The sequence below is a fragment of the Rhinatrema bivittatum genome, chromosome 9 (genome assembly GCF_901001135.1).
Source record: "Rhinatrema bivittatum chromosome 9, aRhiBiv1.1, whole genome shotgun sequence".
In the NCBI taxonomy this organism is placed as follows: Eukaryota; Metazoa; Chordata; class Amphibia; order Gymnophiona; family Rhinatrematidae; genus Rhinatrema; species Rhinatrema bivittatum.
In genome coordinates, this window is record NC_042623.1 from 8,862,021 (window position 1) to 8,876,070 (window position 14,050).

Consider the following 14,050-nt stretch of genomic DNA (forward strand, 5'->3'; position numbering starts at 1 on the left):
CTTCCTTCTGGTTCTCTATTCAATGCTATTGTGGCTGCTTTGATAACGTTTATACTGAAGGGACGCAGGATGAGCACTGTCCTGATATAGGATACCCTTTCAGTTTTTCTCTGTCTCCATCTGCAGGACAGGAGGCTCAACCCACTGTCTGGACTGATCCGTGCTACTATAGGAAAGAAAATTAGCAGGCAAGAACCAATTTTCCTTTTTTCTCGTGGCTATTTCCTCAGCTCACCGGGTGTCAGAGCTCCAGGCCTTATCATGCAGGGAGCCCTTTTTTAAGAATTACGGATACGGGCGTCTCTTTCAGGATGGTTCCTTCCTTTCTCCCAAAGGTGGTATCCTCCTTTCACTTGAATCAGTCGGTAGAACTCACGCCCTTTCCAGACTTGGACTGCTCTGATCCCCAAGCTAGGGATCTGAGGAAACTAGATATAGGCCGTGTTCTGTTACTTTATTTGGAGGTTACCAATAACTTTGGTGTGTCGGACCATCTGTTTGTGCTGGGGAGTGGTCCCAAAAGGGGATGCAAGGCGTCTAGGGCTATGATCGCCTGCTGGTTGAAGGAGGCTATTAATTCAGCGGACCTGCTTCATGGTCGGCCTTCGAGCACATTCTACCTGTTCACAGGCAGCCACGTGGGCAGAGTGTCAGCAAATTTTGCCACAAGAGATTTTTAGGGCGGCTCCTTGGAAGTCTTTCTACACCTTTGCTAGACGTTACCGCTCGGATGTTCAGGCCCCAGGATCAGGGGGGTTTGGTGAAGATGTGATCTGAGCGGGACTCAGGGTCTCACCCCGCGTAGGTGAGCTCTGGTACATCCCAGGAGTCTGGACTGATCCATGGTACTACAGGAACAAAAATTAGCAGGTAAGAACCAATTTTCCTGTAGTTACCTAAGCAATTTAACTTTAATGTAGATGTTCCAGCTTGAAGGCACAATCTGCTTTTCCGTCTTTTTGGAGCCACCTCTATACCAGTCTGAATTAATGGCTTTAACATATCACCAACTCCCAAATACAGTACCTCTGTTTTTGCTACATTCAAAATCAGTTTGCTTGTCTGGAGCCAGTCTGCCACTCATTTTAAACATTGACTAAGGTTGGCGGTATACAAAAAATAATAAATACAAAAGTAATAAAATAAGAAAAATAAGGTTTTGTTTTTTTTTTTAATTAATTAGCAACTCCTGCTCCTTCCAAGGCTCATAGGCAGAACTGCTGCAGATCACCAGGCTGACTCGTGTGGGCTGAGGGATCTGGACCACCAGATGTCCATCCCATGGATTCCTGGACAGAGCTAAAAAGGGTCACCAGCCCCCTCATTTGCCTCAACCAGGGAGGATGGCCCCACCAGGACCTCACAACTCTCTGGGAGGAACCTCAAAGAACAAATCTTCCTTTTCCTCTCCTCTTAGACTGCAGGTTTTGCACCAGCTATCATCTGCTGGAGACAGAAAAATACTGCAGATGGCGCACTGGGTTATATAGCAGTGTCAGTATAACTTTCTCTGTCTCCATTTGCTGGCAGGGGTACAAAACCTAGGAGTCTGGATTGATCTGAGTACCTACTAGAAATAACCATTCCAACAAAGTTTTATAAACCTTCTCACTCATCTCTTTCCTAGCCTGCATAGCCCATCATCATAAGGGATCTATTCCATTCCCTTTTGTCAGTTTGGTTGCTCGCCTCTGCACCTTTTCTAGCTCCACTATGGTGTGGTTGCACTGTGGAATGAAACAGAGATATTGTGATATCAGTGAGGTGCTCAGTCCTTCGCCATTGTCAATTGGTCAGCTTACCAGCAGTTTCACTGCAACAAAACCTACTCAAGGTGCGCACAGAATAAGTTTGAAAAATGGTTTTAACTACCACATCCAGTTTGTAACGCTTTATTACATACATTAACAGTAAAGAAAACACATAGGACATTAGCACATGTGTCATAAGTAGGCATAAAGAGGCTGATATCCAGCGTCATTTGTCTGGCTCAGTTCAGACTTAGCTGGAAAATCTCACTGTGCAGGCCAGCTTTGGGTTATCTGCCCCTGTCAGGGCAGTGTGAGAGCATTCAGGGCCAGAGTTGGCTCTCAGATAACAAAAGCATTATTCAGCTAATATGGTCGGATAACTTTAGGACAGCCAAAGAGCTGCCCTAACCTCAGCCAGATAAACATCCTAGGTGGAGTTGCCCGCTCTGTTGAATTTCTATGCCGGATCGTGGCTGAATATGGACCTCAAAGCTTTTTGGATAGCTTTTCTTTCTTTATAATGATGTGTCTTCTGCTTTAAGATGCACTGTGTAATGACCCCTGATCTGATTAACAGCACAAAGGGGGAGATGAACATTTTTGGGCAGATCCAATTATTTTTGGACACTATGGTGTCCATTCCACTTTCTTTATTTAAAGGTGAACGCCTGTGTTATCTGAGGCCTACCTTTACCACAGCTGCCTGGTTTACAGAAGGGGGCTTGGCCCTGAGAGTGTAACATATAGTGCTCACCACTGGGTTCCCTTCTTGGCATGCACCAAGATGGCAATGCTGCTCAAGGATTACCAATCAACCTACCGGCTCACTAGCTGGCAACCACTCTTAGAGCAGCACAGGCAGCAGCTTAGCAATGGAGATTGCTGTAACAGATGACATAGGATGTAGGAGATGATGAAGGCAAAGAATAGAGATTGTGTGTGATGGTTTTCTGATGCAAGCTAGGGAAGGTGGGAGAACAGACAGGAAAAAATGTCTTATTAACAAGCAAAGAGCCTTCCAGGCAATCCTACGCAGCCACTTCAACAGTAATCATCTCCGATTTTCCTGTCCCTTGATCTGTACAGGTCACATGTAATGATCCATCCCTAAGGACAAAGGCACATGACATTAGCTTGCTGGGGAGAAATGCACAGGAACAAATGCAGCATCAGATGTGGATGATGTTATTTCATTCTGCGCTCTGGGTAAACAATCATTCAAAGAAGAGCAGCTTGTTTGCTCAGCGATGAGGGAGAGGGAACAGGGACTGCTTCCAGCATGCACAGCTTTGCCTTATGAAGCCTGTAAAATCCACAACAGAATCAGCAAACAGGTTCTGCATTTCTTTACCTTTTCATGGTGAGAACTGTTAGGATATCATGCTTGCCGTCCTCTTTTTTTCCTAATTCCTTGAGTACAATCTGTTAAAAATAACAAAATATGCTAAATGTACAGAAGGAATCCTGACATTCGCCCACACTGGCTCCCATGGTCTGGGGTGGGGTGCGGCCTACTGCTCACATATGGGCAAAGCTCATTCCCATAGGGCAGGCCAGGGGAGGGTGGGCAACACATACAGCTTAGCTCCAGCCTGCTGTGCCAATGGAACAAACAGGTAGCCCCCTCAAACTATTGTCTTTAGAGACAGGCAAAACATTGCAATCTGCAGCAGTAACTTCAGAAAAATCCCAGTATCCCCACTCATTGAAAAGCAGCATCTATTGTATCACAATTACAGAACAGCGCCTATCCCTGCACGGAGGCCCAGATTTAGGAATAAGTAACATAGGCAGTTGCCTCCATGCCAAATCTGATCTCCATATCTTGGAGTCTGCTATTTACTACTCCAGCCCCTCCCCTTCGGGTAGGGAACAGGAGGGGAGGGGCTAGGTAAGGGAGCACAGCAATTGTTTTCTGTTTTGCAGTATCTGCTCCAACTTCACCCCCTCTCCTTTCCTGTCCCCACTGGAGGGAAGTGGGAGGGGCTGGAGTAGACTCTGCGGGCAGCATGTGAGGAAAAACGGGGGGGAGGGGAGCAGCTTCACCCCCTCTCCCCAAGGGGAAAGAAAGGGGAGGGGCTGCAGTAGGCCTAGCTCAGCCTGCAGCTGTCTGTGATCCCAGCTTAGGGCAGAGGGAGGGAGGAGGACAGACTCCCAGGCACCTGCACTGAACATGAAAGGAACGGATACAATAAATATGAATACAGAAAGTAAATTAGAGAGCTGTGAGTGATTTTGGAAGGGAGAGTGTGCTGGGGTCATCCCTGGAGGGACGGAGACAGTGTGGATTGGGTGGGGCAGAGTGCAAGAGAGAAAGTTGATATGTTTTATTTACTTTTGATTGCATGCAGGTCACAATAAAACCATAGAGGTTGAGCCGGCTAACCGAATATTTAGGAACATATCTGGCTAAATTCTAGCCGGCTAAGGAGAAATTACTACTTACCTGATAATTTCCTTTTTGTTTAATGAGGACCAGTGTGTTATGCACCTCTACCAGCAGATGGAGACAGAGTAAAGGTGACATCACGGTATATATACATCTGCAGTGACATCAATATTCTATGCAAAGGCCAACTGTGGACATCTAAAGAACACATGATCATAACCATTAAGACAACCATTTAGGAACTCAGTTAACAGGAAAACATTGAGGTCACAGCATGTAATATTAGTAATCTAGGGACTGGATCTGATACTTACCAGTAATCCCCAGAAACACAGCCACACAGGAGGACAATAGCACCATCATCCGGCAGCCAAAGGCAGGAAGGTGGATTAACCTGTCCTCATTAAAGAAAAGGAAATTATCAGGCAAGTAATAATTTCTCTTTTCTTAGCAGTCGGGACAGGTTAATGAGCGCTAACTTAACTAGAAAATGGATGCTCTGCATCCACATAGGGAGCCGTGATAACCTTAACCGTCTCACCCTACTTACTCCCACTATGGAGTATACACAGGAGGCCCGTCTTCCTGAGAGATTTAGAAACCTCCCATATCTCAAGATATGCTGCTTGACATCCAAGGTCCGTAGCAGGAAATATTCCTCCACCACTCTCTCCCTGCCCAGAGTCGGCATATATTAATTGATTCTAGCGAAATCCGAGACCGCCTTTGCCCAAAAAGTTGGAACAGTTTGCACATGGATTGCTCCTGAAGCCACTCGCAGAAACGGCTCCTGGCAAGACAGAGCCCGCAATCTTGAAGCTCTAGGGTCAGAACATTGTCCCTTAGTAAGTAATCTCAGGAAGAAGCTATGCAGTGGTCAAAAGATGGGACCTACCAGAATTCCAGAACCAGATCAAGACTCCACATAGGCACCGGAAACCGCAAGGGGCATGAAGATGTTCTATCCCTTCCAAAGCCGCACCAAAACCGGATGGGCAGACAAGGGTTCTCTATTCACATAACCTCGGAAACGGGCCAAAGCCGCCACCTGTACCTTGAAGGAATTACGGGCCAATGGGCCGATACAGTAAAAATCACGGGAGAGCGGGCGAGCGCCCGCTCTCCTAGGCCACTCTCCTGTGCACGCGATACAGTAAATAAATTTATTTAAATTAGGCCCAGCGGTAAAAAGAGGCGCTAGGGACACCAGCGCGTCCCTAGCACCTCTTTTTAGACAGGAGCAGCGGCTGTCAGCGGGTTTGACAGCCAACACTCAATTTTGCCGGCGTCGGTTCTCGAGCCCACTGACAGCCACGGGTTCGGAAACCGGACGCCGGCAAAACTGAGCGTCCAGTTTTCAAGCCGCGGGCCTATTTCAATTTTTTTTTTTTTTTCCTTTTTTAAACTTACGGGACCTCAGACTTAATATCGCCATGATATTAAGTCAGAGGGTGCACAGTAAAGCAGTTTTTACTGCTTTTCTGTGCACTTTCCTGGTGCCCGGAGAAATTAACGCCTACCTTTGGGTAGGCGCTAATTTCTGAAAGTAAAATGTGCGGCTTGGCCGCACATTTTACTTACTGAATCGCGCGGGAATACCTAATAGGGCCATCAACATGCATTTGCATGTTGCAGGCGCTATTAGATTCGGGGGGGTTGGATGCGCATTTTGGACGCGCTATTACCCCTTACTGAATAAGGGTTAAAGCTAGTGCGTCAAACGCGCGTCCAAATGCCGGCTAACAGTGCCTGTAAGTCCTTACACCAGGGGTCAGGAACCTTTTTGGCTGAGAGAGCCATAAACGCCACATATTTTAAAATGTAATTCCATGAGAGCCATACAATATGTTTAAAACTAAATATAAGTAAATGTGTGCATTTTATGTAAGATCACACTTTTAAAGTACAATAAGTCTCAGAAAATATCACACCAGGCCTTAAGACACCAATACATCTCCTATTAGGAAAACGGACCAAGTCAGGCTGCCATAGAGTCCTACACAGAAACTACACGCCAGCAGAAAACCTCACCTGAATCACGTGCTGTCCCTCACCTAACATAGAATAAAGAGACCAAAACGCATAACAAGAAGCATGCAGAAAAAACTGAATTGGAAACTGCAACAAGCCAGAGTCTCTGTATGCAGTGTAACAAAGGAAAAAAGAAACATCACCCATCCTTATAAAACAAATCAAGAAATATAAAATCATCAGCAGTAAAACTGTACTAACAAAAAGAATTATTTCGAAACAGCTAATGAGTGGAATATCCAATAATTAAAAACTCATATAAAACATTTCCAGATACCAACAAAATATTTCAAAATAGCAGACACAAAGACCCAGTAATGAAAAATAATAAGGATACAAACATTTTTTTGCTCTGCATACCTGGGAACGTTTGATATGCAGGTGTCCTGAGATTGTTCTGAATTAGCAGGAGGTGGGGTGGTTTGCTTGGAACTTTCTCCTCTCTCAGTCACATACCAGCGCTCTCTCTCACACTGGCTCTCAATGACACACCTATACACACATGCTCTCAGTACTCACATATACCCATGTTTTTTCTCTCTCACTTATATAGGCTCTTAATTACGCATTTACACACATGCTATCTTTTCACGCTTACACACACACACAGGCTTTCAATCACATAAATACATGCTGTCTTTTTCTCTCACACACAGACTCTCATTCACATGCTTACAAACATGTCCTCTCTTTCTCTCATTTACACACAGGCTCTCAATCACATACTCACATGCTCCCTCACCTAAATCAGCTCTCAATCACACACAGACACACATGGTCTCTCTCTTACTTATACACACAGGCTCTTAATCATACATACACATGATTTCTCTCACACACAAAGGATCTCAATCATACACACATACTCTTTCACACAAACAGGTTTTCAATCACAAACTTACACATACAGGTTCCCAATGGTAAACTTACATTCATGCTCTCTCTCTCTCACAGGCAGGCTCTCAATCACAGACACTCTCTTTCACATGTACAGGCTCTCAATCATTCACATACATGCAATCTCTCTCTCACACACACAGACACCCCCCCCCCCCCCCGCGGCCCGGAAGAGGAAGTGGAGAGCATCGGGTGCCTGCGCGGCAAGAAGAGGCCACGCTAGTGCGCTCGGCATCGGCCCGAAGAAAAGAAGACTGCAGCGCGGCTCGGAGGAAAATGAAGAGGTTCAACCGCGGCCGATGGGACTCCACCTCCGCGAGGGCTGAAAATGAAGAGGTTAGCGATGGGAGGAGGCTGCTGCTGCTGCCGCGAGTTCCCGGGGTGGGGGAGAGAGAGAGTGAATGCTTGCTCGCTCATTCACTCTCTCTCTCCCCCACCCCGGGAACTCGCGGCGGCAGCAGCCTCCTCCCAACGCTAACCTCTTCATTTTCAGCCCTCGCGGAGGCGGAGTCCCATCGGCCGCGGCTGAACCTCTTCATTTTCCTCCGGGCCGCGCTGCAGTCTTCTTTTCTTCGGGCCGATGCCGAGCGCACTAGCGTGGCCTCTTCTTGCCGCGCACGCACCCGATACTCTCCACTTCCTCTTCCGGGCCGCGAGGGGGGGGGGCGGGGGCGAAGAGACCATGCCGGTGCCGCGGACTCCAGCTGTCCTGCCGCGTTACGCCCGGGCTGACAGCATTTTAAGCCCGGGCGGAGGAGGACCGGGGAGCAGCTGGGTCAGCGGGAAAGTGTGGCGACACTTGTCTGCGAGCCAGATGCAGCCCTCAAAAGAGCCATATCTGGCTTGCGAGCCATGGGTTCCCGACCCCTGCCTTACACAATCCATCCTGCAAAAATCCAAACCAAACGAGGATGAAGTCCTCGTTCTCACACCAAGCCAAAAATATTTGCAAAACGTGAATACAGGCTAAGGAATTTTCCCACTTGAAGCAAGATGGAAAACATCGCAATGGACTACCCACACTTCCACAACTGAGCCTTCTCACGGGCCACATTGTAAGACAAAAATCAAGCTGGATCTTCAAGAAGAACAGGAGCATGCTGTAGCAGATCCCCATGGACCGGTAATCGTAGAGGATACCCCACCAGAAGCCTTTGCAGATCTGCATACCACAGCCTCCTTGGCCAATCTGGCGCTACCAGAAGTAGCAATCCCATATGTATCTTGAATCTCCGAATCATTCTCCCCAATATGGGCCATGGGGAAAAAACATGTAGAAGCTTACCTTCCAGCCACTCCTGCACGAGGGCATCAAGGCCCAAAACTTCAGATCTCTGCTAGAACTGAAGAAGCAAAGAACTTTCGCATTGTGTGATGTTGCCAGCAAGCCTAGAAATGGGAGGTCTCAGCGAACCACTATGAGCTAGAACACTTCACACTATTCCCTTTCTCCTGGATCCAGACACTGTCACATGAGAAATTCGATTCTTCCCTTTTTCCTATAATGTGCGAGGCCGAGATCTGAAGATATACTTCTGCCCATTCCATGAGTTGTGCTATTTCCTGTGACACTTGCTGGCTGTTGGTGCTTCCCTGCTGATCAATATAAGCCACTGTCGTCGCATTGTTAGACATTATTTGGGCTGCTCAATCCTGCACAAGATTGAATCAATCGCAAGCATGACAACCAGAACGGCACGGGCTTCCAGCCAATTGATGCTCCAGAGATATTGTACTCCAATGCCCCTGCGCTTTCAACACCTGACGGTAAGCCTCCCAGTTCTGGAGGCTTGTATCCGTGATGTATAGTAGCTAGTCCGATGTTCGTAGGAGAGTGCCCTTCATTAGATGATGGGCTTACAATCACCATTACAGTTGAATGCAGATCTCCACCGGTAACAGAAATCATATCAAAGAGTTCTGAGGCTATAGACTCCAATGCCTAAGCAGTGTGCGCTAAAGATGATGTAATGTGCCCTTGTCCACGGAACCATCTCTTGGATGGCTGTCATTACCCTGTGCACCTGTAGATAAACTACAGCTCCAGGCGTATCATTCCTGTCAATAGTTCCACCAGCGCCTTCAGTTCTGAATGCAGACCTCAGATAGGGACACCTGTCCGTATTCTTACACCTAGATACTCCAGTGTCTGGGATGGCTGTAGATTGCTCTTGGCCAAGTTCACCACCCAACCTAGTTCCTGCAGCAAGAAGATCATTCTGCATGGGGCCTGAAAATTCTGTTTCATAGCTCTTGTTCCGAATTAGCCAATCATCGAAGTATGGGTGGATCAGAATGCCATCCTCTCTCAACACTGCTGCTACTAGCACCTGACCTTGGAGAAGGTTCTGAGCGTGGTGTCCAATCCGAACAGTAGCAATCAAAAGGTGACAGTTGCCCCAAAACAGTGAAACACAGAAAACTGTTGCTGCTCTAGCCATAGGGAATATGCAGATACTCTTCTGACACCCCAGAGACTGTAATGCTCTTATCAGCGAGCATAAGATTTCCATGCAGGAACAAGGCAGTGACTCCCTTGAGATCCAGGATTGGGCGAAGGAATATTAGCCCCAATTATCTTGAGACATGGGCCCCAGTAACACAGTCTGCAGGCTGGGGAATCCTGACAACTTACACTCCACTATCTGTCTCTTCTGCAGAGGGCTGCAAGGAGATACCACGAAAACATTCCAAGGCAAGCTGAGAAACTCCAGAACATCTCTTATTGCCTCCAGACCCCACTGGTCTATCGTGATCTTGATCCATCTCCAATAAAAGGGAGAGACAGGCAACCTCCTGATCCTGGGAGTGGGTCGGCACACCCTCATTAAAGGAGTTCAGGGGGGGGCACCGCCCCTCTGAGCTGCCTGGGACGAAGGTTGAGCCCTATGAAAAGTCACTCCTCTGAAGGATCAAAAACATTTGAAAACCACCAGCACAACATACTGAGACAAATGAATGTGGTGCCTGCTTTAAATCCTCTGGTAACCGAGGAACCTGGGACTCACCTCACTTATTGGCCATTTCTTTATTTTATTTTTTTTTTTTTTTAACTCCCAAAAAAACGATCCTTATAAGGTCATTTTGTAATAGTAGGTTTTGGACTGTCTCTGCCCCCATTCGTCAGCCATAGCTGATGTTCAATCCTGCTTAGCTTCCAAGAACGGCCTCCTCCAGGGTGGAGAGGCTGTAAGGCACTGCCCTGAATTCAAACCAGACTCATCGACTTCCTGAGAGAGAGAACAAAGAAGAGCGATCCATCAGGACGCAGCAAGAGGCCTTCTGCAACTCACTGCCACCACCTCGAGGTCTGTGGAAGGATGGCCTCAATTCTGCTATCCTGTGCCTCCTTCAAGCCACTCCCCCTTCCACAGGGATAATCGCCCACTTGGCAAGGGTACACATCAGCGCATCGACTATCAAAAGGTGCAACTGCTCTCTCTGCCACTTTCACCATCCGTGCCACCAGGGTCCCTCTCAGTGTGACCTGCAGGAGGAGTAGACACAATCAGACGCTTACCTGTGAAACCAGGTATGCGGGAATTCGCAAACCTACATCTGTGACCGAGCAAAAACCTGTGAGCGGGGCCTAGCCAAATGGCTGCTCAACCCGCCAAGCGGTTTCACAGCAGACCCACGCGTGGAAAAGCGCACGAACGTTGTCGCAGCCCATAAAAAAAAACCAGGGACACCAGACCTGCGGCCAACTGAGAAGCTGTCCCCTCTGCTGACGATCCAGCTAGGGGAGCCCCAAAACCTCTAACAGGTCCCTTTCCGGACCCATTCCCACATCATGCTGGGAAGGGCAGGCTCAGCAAAAACAGCCAGAGAAAACTCTCCCTGAGCCTACAAGTAGCGCTGATACAAGTCGGGGGGGAGAAACGCCAAGCCGAGATGCCTGAATATGACAAACAGCAGAAAAGTAAACACCCGCTAGCAACACGCTCAAAGCGTCTGATTATTGTGCACCCAGCCGCACGTGTACAAGGTAGCCAAAAAACAGGCCTGTCCAATAAGCAGCCAAAAATTATAGACGCACAACATGCGGTCTACGTAGGCACTCACCTGAGCATCCATACCTAGGTGCGCAGCCGGGCATGCAAGAGCGAAATGACGTCAGACAGTGTTTCGTGGCAGACACGTGTGCAGAATAATGTGCAAATGCCGCCGCGGCCTAAGCGAAGCCTGAGAGCAGGGCCTAGCCAAAAAGGCTTCTCAACCCGCCAAGCTCCCTCGGAGCGGGAATGGAAGTCGGCATGCCCAGGCTCGAAGACCAGAAGGTGATGGAAACTCTCACTCCCTTTTTTTTTTTTTTTTTACCTTACCTGAACTCAGCCCGACCTGGCCGGGTATAGAGTCGGTCTCCGGATGCGGAGGAAGAGAGCAAAGGCCTTCACCACCGCAGTCGGCTTCCTGCACCTGCTAGCCACTCAGCAGTTTCTGGGTTTTTTTGGGTGTTTTTTTAACAGCTAAGTGCACTCCGGAAAACCAGTTACCGGACCGAGGCACTCATCTGAGGGAAGGATCTGCAGATATCACCTCAGGAAAACTCAACTGAGGGAGGGCCCATAGGGTATCACTACAGGAGAGTGTGGCGAATCAATTTTCTCCTTCATTTTGTATATTATTATTATTATTTTTCTTTTTAAGTAATCCCCAGTAGGGACATGCACATCCACAATCTGCTGTAGACGGAGAATACTGGCAGGCTGTCACTGCAGGGGTGCATATATACCGTGACGTCAGCTTTGCTCCATCGCCATCTGCTGGTAGAGGTGCATAACCCACGGGTGTGGATTAACCTGTCCGAATGCTAAGAAATAAGTTAGGAGGCTATAATTTAACTGGATAAGTTAGGGGAATTCTGGGGGAGAAACTGGGAGGAGTTGATTGAGCCGGCTAAGACTGGTTGGGCCAAAGATTTCTCCTAACGATAAGTTTATCCGGCTAAATTTGCTATCTGGACCGTGTCTGAATATGGACCTCATAGTAAATAGCCACCTCTACAGAACAGACAGATGCAGTCCCACTTTTTAACAAAAAAAATCCCTAACCGTTCCAACCCCTCCCTCACAAACTCAGCTCATACAATTAAACCCCCTCACCTCCCACCACAATACACGGCTGCCACTGGGCCAGGCCCAAGAGGTAAGTGTAGAGGCAAGGAGGAGCTTGGCAGGGGCCCGCACCTCGTGCTGAGAGGGCCTATGGATGCTAAAATCCCAATCCCAGCCTTGTCAGCGCTGCAATCCAGAACCCAGCTACAAACATAGGAAGCACTGGATCCCGGGTCTGGTATTCAGGGCCGCCGTGCATCCACACCATCAGCTGCAGGCAGGTACAGGCGCTGGACGAATCCCAGAGACTCATCTGCGGCAGGCACCCAAGCTCACCTGTGCAAATTTACATTCCTCGGCCGCAGTGTTTCGCCCTGCAGACTCGTACAGTTCCAGACAGACAGAGGACATGTTCCCCGGGGCCAGCAGCGAGTGCTGCCGTCGTGCTGGCAGAGGTGTGCCTGACGGCAAGAGCACTGTGAACCTGTCGGCCCCCAGCTCGTCCACTTCCTAGCACACAAAAAGAAGGGAGAGTGGGGAAAGAAAGAAAGACACCTCCCCGGGCAGCAAAGCCCCACCCCCTGCCCTGACCTTTCACCCCTCTGCCCAGGACACTCACCTTCATTCTGCAACCTCCCCGGGCAGCAGAGCCCCACCCCGTGCCCTGACCTTTCACCCCTCTGCCCAGGACACTCACCTTCATTCTGCAACCTCCCCGGGCGGCAAAGCCCCACCCAGTGCCCTGACCTTTCACCTCTCTGCCCAGGACACTCACCTTCATCCTCCAACCTCCCCGGGCAGCAAAGCCCCATCCCCTGCCCTGAAAACTTTTTTTCACTCAGCGCACAATTAAGCTCTGGAATTTGTTGCCAGAGGATGTGGTTAGGGCATTTGGTGTAGCTGGGTTCAAAAAAGGATTGGATAAGTTCTTGGAGGAGAAGTCCATTAACGGCTATTAATCAAGTTTACTTAGGGAATAGCCACTGCTATTAATTGCATCAGTAGCATGGGATCTTCTTAGTGTTTGGGTAATTGCCAGGTACTTGTAGCCTGGTTTTGGCCTGTGTTGAAAACAGGATGCTGGGCTTGATGGACCCTTGGTCTGACCCAGCATGGCAATTTCTTATGTTCTTATGACCTTTCACCCCTCTTCCCAGGACAGCCCACCTTCATTCGCCAACCTCCCCGGGCAGCAAAGCCCCACCCCCTGCCCTGACCTTTCACCCCTCTGCCCAGGACACTCACCTTCATTCTGCAACCTCCCCGGGTGGCAGAGCCCCACCCAGTCCCCTGACCTTTCACCCCTCTTTAGGCATTTGTTTCTCGGTTGCTGGAATTTTAAAAGGTATTTGGAGTTCTGCTACTTAAGGCCCCTGGGCTGCTCACTCAGGAAGGCTCCAGCACGAGGCCTTTGCTGTCTCCCCACAGCAAGCACAGCTCAGGGGAGATTACGCGTTTTATTTTGGAGGAGGGATTTTATGGTGAAAAGCGCAACAAAACATTTGCACAACTGACACTTCAATCCCATGAAAATTAGAAGGCACTTCTGTAGCAGCTGCAATACCCGGGCTCAGAGTCTCAGGCAAGTCTTCAAGGGCAGAGGCTCCTTTACACACTCAGATACGCCAAATGCAAGACGTTCATGGAAACTCAGAAACAGAAACCACAAGTCCATCTCAGACTTTACTCCTAACTCCCCCACAGCTAAGGATCCTCTGTGCTTATCCCAGGCTTTACCTCTCACTCCCCACAGCTAAGGATCCTCTGTGCTTATCCCAGACTTTACCCCTCACTCCCCCACAGCTAAGGATCCTCTGTGCTTATCCCAGGCTTTACCCCCTCCCTCCCTCACAGCTAAGGATCCTCTGTGCTTATCCCAGGCTTTACCCCTCACTCCCTCACAGCTAAGGATCCTCTGTGCTTAT

At 48.7% G+C, this 14,050-nt stretch overlaps 1 protein-coding gene across 1 annotated transcript in view; it reads right to left on the bottom strand.

Annotated features, from left to right (window-relative positions):
• Positions 1-1,876: 1,876 nt before the first annotated feature.
• The window catches only part of HSPA14 (heat shock protein family A (Hsp70) member 14), a 41,389-nt gene continuing 29,215 nt past the window's right edge, over positions 1,877-14,050 (bottom strand). Inside the window, exons 12-14 of the mRNA XM_029616302.1 lie at positions 12,462-12,635; positions 3,103-3,173; positions 1,877-2,858 (exon numbers count right to left, since the gene is read on the bottom strand). Coding sequence (XP_029472162.1) covers positions 2,780-2,858; positions 3,103-3,173; positions 12,462-12,635 — 324 coding nt within the window. The 3' untranslated portion in view covers positions 1,877-2,779. The remainder of the gene's footprint in view (positions 2,859-3,102; positions 3,174-12,461; positions 12,636-14,050) is intronic.